The sequence below is a fragment of the Drosophila guanche genome, unplaced genomic scaffold, assembly GCF_900245975.1.
Source record: "Drosophila guanche unplaced genomic scaffold, DGUA_6, whole genome shotgun sequence".
Lineage (NCBI taxonomy): Eukaryota > Metazoa > Arthropoda > Insecta > Diptera > Drosophilidae > Drosophila > Drosophila guanche.
The window spans coordinates 3,526,366-3,534,881 of record NW_022995746.1 but is presented as its reverse complement, the minus strand read 5'-3'; the positions used below and the strand labels follow the sequence as shown (position 1 = coordinate 3,534,881).

The 8,516-nt window shown below is 43.9% G+C and overlaps 1 protein-coding gene and 2 long non-coding RNA genes across 3 annotated transcripts; 1 reads left to right on the top strand and 2 right to left on the bottom strand.

Annotated features, from left to right (window-relative positions):
• On the top strand, nt 1–7,122 carry LOC117581747 (glycogen phosphorylase). Its single transcript, XM_034269144.1, has 4 exons — nt 1–386; nt 4,379–4,907; nt 4,977–6,583; nt 6,652–7,122. Exons 1-4 carry the CDS (start codon nt 144–146, stop codon nt 6,796–6,798), a joined length of 2,526 nt encoding a protein of 841 aa, XP_034125035.1. The 5' UTR covers nt 1–143; the 3' UTR covers nt 6,799–7,122.
• On the bottom strand, nt 3,666–4,226 carry LOC117581748. Its single transcript, XR_004573675.1, has 2 exons — nt 4,125–4,226; nt 3,666–4,049 (listed from the first exon to the last, which is right to left on the bottom strand). It is a non-coding gene; the product is annotated as an uncharacterized LOC117581748 (long non-coding RNA).
• Nucleotides 7,123–7,379: 257 nt separating the features above from the next.
• Nucleotides 7,380–8,200, bottom strand: LOC117581749. Its single transcript, XR_004573676.1, has 3 exons — nt 8,096–8,200; nt 7,647–8,042; nt 7,380–7,583 (listed from the first exon to the last, which is right to left on the bottom strand). It is a non-coding gene; the product is annotated as an uncharacterized LOC117581749 (long non-coding RNA).
• Nucleotides 8,201–8,516: the final 316 nt, after the last annotated feature.

The following is an 8,516-nucleotide window of genomic DNA, read 5'->3' as shown; positions in this document are numbered from 1 at the left end:
TTGGTTTCTTGTTCGATTCTTTTCGCATTCGCTTTTCCGTTTTCCACACACGCGCACCCACGCATCGGAACAGAATCTGCCTATAAATATAGTATATATAAATTGTAAAAAAGAGACATTTACCGTATATAACTAGGACAACCATGTCGAAGCCCCAATCGGACGCGGATCGACGCAAGCAAATCTCAGTGCGCGGCATAGCCGAGGTGGGAAATGTGACCGAAGTGAAGAAGAACTTCAATCGCCATCTCCACTACACCCTGGTGAAGGATCGCAATGTGGCCACGCTGCGCGATTACTACTTTGCCCTGGCGAACACCGTCAAGGACAACATGGTGGGACGCTGGATACGCACACAGCAGCACTACTACGAGAAGGATCCCAAGGTGAGTTTGGATGACAATTAACACCCCCCCCCCACACTCCCACTCCACCCGCACTCCAGGGCGGTCTATTGATTTTACGGCACACCTTCATGGAAATTTCCATGCAGAGAAACTCTAACCCTAACCTAACCTTGAACCCGAACTTTGTGCGCTCCAGGCCAAGCGACTCCCTAGAAATTCGATTTGAATTAACTTGAAATTCCATTTTTTTTTTTGGCTATTACGACATTTTCTTTTTGGTGCGGCCTGTTATCCGCCAATTTATTGCGCTGTCCGTTTTGGTGGCCAAATTTATTTTTCTCATCTGCGCGCTTGTTGCACTTCTTTCGCTTTTGTTTTCCTACTCGTTCGCAATTGTCTCTCTGCTCTGCTCTGCCTAATTGCACACCAATTTCTGGCAGCAATGTCCCTTATACTAGAGATCTGTGGCTGCAATGGGATCAATGCCAAAAACGTGAGAACGGAGTGTGACGAGAGAATGCCCGACAAATTGCAATACTTTCACTGCACACAAAATTGAATGTTGTTGTTGTTTGTTATTTATCGAACCCAAAAAGCACAGCAAGATGAAATGCCGGTTACTGAGTGTTCTCCTCTAGCAGCTGATTTGTAGGCTAAACAGCATATAAATAGCCACACAGCTGTCGCCGTGCTTCTTATGGAATCTATAACTACATATAAGTAAATATCTATTAGCTTTGTCGCATCAAATGGTTTTCTTTTGTATGTTTTGTCTTCCATCTCAATTGGCATACAATTTCCTTGGGCGCACATCTGTTTGAACTTTTGTGTGGCTAATGAAGATTTCCGCCTTAGAATGATGATACATTTTGTTGCTAAATTTCTATAAAGTGCGCCCAAGCTTAGCTCTACTTTGCATACATATTTTATTGACAGCAGCCCCACCGAGCGTATCCATCAGATACACAAGTTACTTAGCACGTGTCAAAAGCGTGAGAGCTTTCCAAGAGCAAATATTTTTGCTCGCAGCATGACAACTCTTTGTCCTTGCCTGAATGTCAGCTTAAGTCACTTTCAATTCCGTGGCCACCACTCAATATCTGCCAGATACAACCAGAACTTCACCAATCTCTTAATTATTCATTGAGCACAAATGCTTGGGGCGCCACACCAATTTCAACACCCAAAAAAAAACTTTCCGGCTGCAGTACATACACTTTTTATTTGGGCTCTTTCAATTTAACTAATTTCGTGGGGACACTGTTGTTGTTGCCTCTATGTGAGGCTAGTATTTGCCTGGTATATATGGGAAACAACCGACCGACACACATAATTTCAAGGTCAATCAAAGGTTATTAACAACAAAACGAAAGTGTCTTTTCTCCCCCTTGTCGTACGCCTGACAAAAATATCAAGGAACATTTTTGTATATATATTTCTTTGCAGGTTTTCTCTTATTTTTATTTCGGGTACACTTTTGGGGGAATGGGACTGTTTGCGCTGGCTGCTCGTTTGTCATTTAGCTGAGTCGAATTTTTCCCTTACGTTCAGTTTTATGGAATTTTTATAGATTCGATGTTTATGTTTAGTTTGTGGTGGGGCTACATACAATGCAATTAAGTCACGCAATCATCAGAGCAGAGAGAGTTGGAGTGGGTGAGGTGGAATGGTATCTCATGGATACTCGAACAGCTGTTGTGGCATGTCCAGACTTTGTTCTAATTGAAAGAGCACTTCACGAGTGCCACTCACATTCTATCTATTCCAATCTGCGGTAATTTATGTAAATTGAAGAAAGTTCATTGGGTTTGAGTAACCTCCTCCTCTGCGCTGTGAAAGAGTTCTCTGTCATTTTCCCAAGTGGAAACTTTGTGCCACTGAATCCATATGTTTGCACGACTTATCTCACCTAATGGTAACACAAAAACGTATATTAAACCCCCTTTGGCTATCAGTGATTAATGATTGTTTAATAACGAAACGGCAAAACTATCACATTACCCTGATGGCACTTCCTATGCACATCTGCTATAATTTTACGTACCAGATTGCGGTTATAATGCAGCCAATCTATACATGGAAGCAAAAAAGCAAACAAAATGTATTTATTGTTATCAAAAGCCGCAACAAAACATATGTCTGGGTCAGCACGTTTGCCAAAGGCCCTACTAGCTATGAGAAATAGCCCGAAAAATGTAAAGTTGAATGACTTGAAAAGCTTTAACGAGAATGTTGACCCAAAAATGTATGTTTTGACCGGCTTTCGATTAGATAAGCCAAAGAACGCTTGAGGTAGGGTTATGCTCAGACTTTGGTGCTCATATTGGTGGAATTTATACCGAAATACACTGGAGCATTATTGCGTTAAAAATACTGCCAATGCATTGAGTTGTGCATTACTTCCTTGTACATATCTTATCTGAATGTTTTTGCGAAATGTTTTCTAATCAAAAGTCTCACCCCTTTAACCCCCGCTTCACCTAGACATGCTACGAGTATTATGCACAAACAAGATCCCTCAAACAAATCTCAGACTAATTGGCTGTGGGGCAGCCAGCATGCACCCGGGGTATGCGTTTTATATGATAAGAGAATGTTCGGCGCATAGTCGCATACCTTGAAGCTTCTCACTAGCGCCATTCACTGGCGACACTCTCAACGATGATGCTGATCAGCAGCACCCTAGCATTGGCCAGAGATGGGTGCAGCAGATAGATTCCCATTTCAATTCATTAGATTCATCAGATTCATGCTGTGCATTCAATCATGCAAAGCGCAGCCGGTATGTAATCCAGACCCCACTGATAACTGTTGCTATAAACAATCAAATGGCCTCGTAACATTATGGCAATCAGCAGCAACCGATACGAATCGAATGAATGTAACCTCTATTAATAGTTTCCACTAAGGCTGCCCTGAAATTAGCAAACGATTCCGAGTGATGATTGATAACGCCCAATGTTCTTTTTGGGAGAACTGGGTGACCTTGTTGGGGCGAGCATATGGCATATGCCGGCCCGGCACCGGCATCGGTCCGACATAACTAGGTCTCCGATCGACCGATTGATACTATTCCCTATCAGCAGGCATTTTACAGGCAGCTAAAGCTGTACGGGTGTATGCTGTACAGTTGAGCCTGGGCTCAGGTGGAACAAAACCTTGCACTTGGCAAACAATAATTCACGGGCAAAACAAAACCTGTTCTGTTTGAAAGATTATCTTAATGCACGCCACTCTCTCTCGCCTTTAAACTCTGAATATGCTCTCTTAAAGTCTTTAAAGAAACGCTCTTAAAGGTATTCCAAATCACTGCGAGGCTACAGCATTATTGATGGTTTTATTTTGGAATTTTGACATCGTTTTGATTGCTAGATTTATAATCGAAAAATGTAATTTGAATATTAGTTACAAGCCCGGTATCGACGGGCTGGCGTGTTTCTCAAATTATATCGGTGATGGGGTATCATGTTCTGTGGGGGAGGCTCTGGTGGCTCATCTGCCATCGGTACCAGGACGAGTCGAGGCTTAGGCTCAGGTTTCTTAAATAACTTAATCAGAAGGATGATCGCGAGTATTAAGAGCACGACAGCTGCTCCCAACGCCAGAGTGGTGCGGTGCTCATGCGCCACAGTGAGGACCTTTTCAGTAGCATGGACCAACATATTTTCATCTGCTGGCACCACCACCATTTCCGCGTTTGACCTGTCCAAAGTAGATATAAATATGGCTATAAATATTATGATTTAATATTAGATTTGACTTGGGTTCTCTTTTTACCTGCAGGGAGTTTGTCTTAATGTAGTTTTGGGGTAGCTTCTGCTTGTTGTCGTTTCGTAATAAATTGTTTGAACTTTGTGTTGATATGTTATGGAGTAGACTGCTTTTTCGTAGCTGATTTGATTGCGATTTTAGTTGGAAAATGTGTGCTAAAATGTTTAACAAAAAGTATTCCGCTGAAATACCATTAAAATAATATTAAATACAGAGTAACAGAGTTAATTAATAATTATTTTCTTATTGGTTCCTTTCAGCGTGTGTACTACCTCTCGTTGGAGTACTACATGGGTCGCTCCCTCACCAACACCATGATCAATCTGGGCATCCAGAGCGAGTGCGAGGAGGCCATGTACCAGATTGGTCTGGACATTGAGAATCTCGAGGAGATGGAGGAGGATGCTGGTCTGGGCAACGGCGGTCTCGGTCGCTTGGCCGCCTGTTTCCTCGACTCGATGGCCACTCTGGGTCTGGCCGCCTATGGCTATGGCATCCGTTATGAGTACGGCATCTTTGCCCAAAAGATCAAGAACGGTGAGCAGGTGGAGGAGCCCGACGATTGGCTGCGTTATGGCAACCCATGGGAGAAGGCACGTCCCGAGTTCATGCTGCCCGTTCATTTCTATGGCCGTGTGATCGATACGCCCGAGGGCAAGAAGTGGGTGGACACCCAGAGGGTTTATGCCATGCCCTATGACAATCCCATTCCCGGCTATGCCAACAATCATGTCAACACGCTCCGCCTGTGGTCCGCCAAGTCTCCCATTGACTTTAACCTGAAGTTCTGTAAGTTTTCGATAATGATATTCCACCCTTAGACCCCCATTGATTGATCATTCATCTCGCTGATTACAGTCAACGATGGTGACTACATTCAGGCCGTGCTGGATCGTAATTTGGCGGAGAACATCTCGCGTGTGCTGTACCCCAACGACAACTTCTTCGAGGGCAAGGAGCTGCGTTTGAAGCAGGAGTACTTCATGTGCGCCGCCACTCTCCAGGACATCATTCGTCGCTACAAGGCCTCGAAGTTCGGCTCCCGGGAGGCGGTGCGCAACTCCTTTGATCACTTCCCCGACAAGGTGGCCATCCAGCTGAACGATACCCATCCATCGTTGGCCATACCCGAGCTGATGCGCATCCTCATCGATGAGGAGCATCTGACCTGGGAGAAGGCATGGGACATTACCACCCGCACCTGTGCCTACACCAATCACACGGTGCTGCCCGAGGCCTTGGAGCGCTGGCCCGTGTCCCTGCTGGAGTCGATTCTGCCCCGTCACTTGCAGATCATTTATCACATTAATTTCCTGCACATGGAGAATGTGAAGAAGAAGTTCCCCACCGATCTGGATCGCATGCGTCGCATGTCGCTCGTGGAGGAGGATGGCGATAAGCGCATCAACATGGCCCATCTCTCGATTGTGGGCTCCCATGCTGTCAACGGTGTGGCTGCCATTCACTCGCAGATCCTGAAGGACTCGCTCTTCCATGACTTTTACGAAATGGATCCCAGCAAGTTCCAGAACAAGACCAACGGCATCACGCCCCGTCGCTGGCTGCTGCTGTGCAATCCCGGTCTGTCCGATCTGATTGCCGAGAAGATCGGTGACGAGTGGCCCGTGCATCTAGATCAGTTGGTGGCTCTAAAGAAGTGGGCCAAGGATCCCAACTTCCAGCGCAATGTGGCACGCGTGAAGCAGGAGAACAAGCTGAAGCTGGCCGCCATTCTGGAGGCTGACTATGGCGTGAAGATCAATCCCTCGTCCATGTTCGATATCCAGGTGAAGCGCATTCACGAGTACAAGCGCCAGCTGCTCAACTGCCTGCACATCATCACCCTGTACAATCGCATCAAGAAGGATCCCACAGCCAATTTCACACCCAGGACCATCATGATCGGTGGCAAGGCCGCACCCGGCTATTATGTGGCCAAGCAGATCATCAAACTGATCTGTGCCGTTGGCAATGTCGTGAACAATGATCCCATTGTCGGAGACAAGCTGAAGGTCATCTTCCTGGAGAACTATCGCGTGACGCTCGCCGAGAAGATCATGCCCGCTGCCGATCTGTCCGAGCAGATCTCCACCGCCGGCACAGAGGCCTCCGGCACTGGCAACATGAAGTTCCAGCTGAACGGCGCCCTCACCATCGGCACCCTGGACGGTGCCAATGTGGAGATGGCCGAGGAGATGGGACTGGATAACATTTTCATCTTCGGCATGACCGTCGAGGAGGTGGAGGCTCTCAAGAAGAAGGGCTACAATGCATACGACTACTACAATGCCAATGCTGAGGTCAAGCAGGTGATTGATCAGATCCAGGGCGGTTTCTTCAGCCCCGGCAATCCCAATGAGTTCAAGAACATTGCCGATATTCTGCTCAAATACGATCACTACTACTTGCTGGCCGATTTCGATGCGTACCTGAAGGCACAGGATCTGGTGTCCAAGACCTACCAGGTAAATATTCATCGAGAATTATTTGTATTTAAATCTCTTTCTGAACTCACTTTTCTCTCTCTTTGTAGAACCAAGCCAAGTGGCTGGAGATGGCCATCCATAATATTGCGTCCAGCGGCAAATTCTCATCGGATCGTACCATTGCCGAGTATGCCCGCGAAATCTGGGGCGTGGAGCCCACCTGGGAGAAGCTGCCAGCTCCCGAGGATCAGTAATAAATCAATTAACATTTTTGATATTACGTTATTATTTATGTGCTTTACTTTTTGTCAAAGTCAAAGTCCACAAGTTGTAGGAGCCAAAAAGCAACACCTACTAAAACTAACCAATGGGCATCCCCAATTGTTAATATTTTATTTAATAAAAATCCAAAATAAACTATTACAACAAACGCTCTCTAATCTAAATAAAAGTAATGACGGAAAATACGGAAAACGAATCACAGGAGCAGCGACTGGCTCTGGCCTCAAACCAAATAAAAACACCTCAGGAAAACTTTTAAAGTTAAAAATTATTAAAGAAAATATATGGCAAGAAATTACAATTTGATAGCGAAATGATAACCATAAGAAAGGTGTTGAATAACCAAAACAAAATATAGTGGAATGCTTTTGTTTAGAAATCGGTTATGCGTGTTTAAAAATGAGATCAAAACTCAAAACTGTTAAATGTAAAAACTAATTTAAATTTAATAAAATTTGATTCGATAAAAAGGAACTCATCGAGGAATATATTAAGGTTTTAATGGTTAGGAAATGCAACTGCAGTCTCATCTAATTCTCAGTGATAGTCCAGGTAAAATGTATACTAACATTTAATGGAAAGCTTTCAGCGATTCTTGGTCTGATCTAACGATAGTTAATTAACTTTAAAACAAATCCCTCTGTTTCCCAGCATTTTCAGAAATTTTTGGTTCTAGTATAATTTATTGGATTTCCTTCTCATTTCCGCCTCCAAGACGGTTTATACTATCGATCCCGGAATGTCGTTGGGGTTTATCCTGAAAGACAAAAAAGGAACATCAGTGAATGTATTATTTAGGGGACTACTTGAAAGAACTTACTCTGTTTTATTAAACCTTGCATTTACAAGACCGTAATCGACGAAGATCTCTGTTTCTCAAGTCATAACGGTGATGGGGACTGATGTTCTGTTGTGGCGGTTTTGGTGGCTCAACTTCCATCGGTTCTTGTTTGCAAGGCATTGGCACACGAATATCCAAGAGCAGAATCACATTAGCAGGAGTGGCTGGAGTTGGCTTAGTCTTCTTAGACGTACACACATTAAAGAGAAGGTTTAGCAATAGTATTAAGAACAACACAGCTGCTCCCAGTTCCAGAGTGGTGCGGTGCTCCTTCTGAACCTTTTCAGCGCAGAGAAAAATAGTTTCCGCTGCTGACTTGAAGGACAACTCCACAAATTTCGAGTTGGACTTTTCCCAAGTAAATATACTCATCGTCTGAAATAATATTCGTCGATAAAATGATAGCTTTCCATTGTTCTTAGGTTTACCTTAGATAGTTTTTTCTTTCCCTTTATGGGAGTTTGTAATCGTCGCCCTGTTTTAATGAATTTTTATTGGCATGTGATTTAAAGCTGTTGAAATTAAATGACAGGTCTGCTTTGAACAAAAATGGAAAGGAATTTTGTTATCGATATATAATCTTCTCTAATATACAGACTATTGTGTCTCCGATTGTTGTTTTAACTCCTTATAAACGGTAAAAACGTTTTATAACACATTTTTTGACACTCATAGAAAAAATGAACGAGTTTCATTGCCTTCGTCGCTCATATGAGTAAGAGGCAGATATTCCAGAATATTTCGCTCATCGGAAGGTGCTGATTGGTGGTATGGACCCTGATTCCCAAAATTGGTTAAATAAAAGCTCCCCTTTTGATTTTGTTTGTACAGTATATTGGATTTTATTTT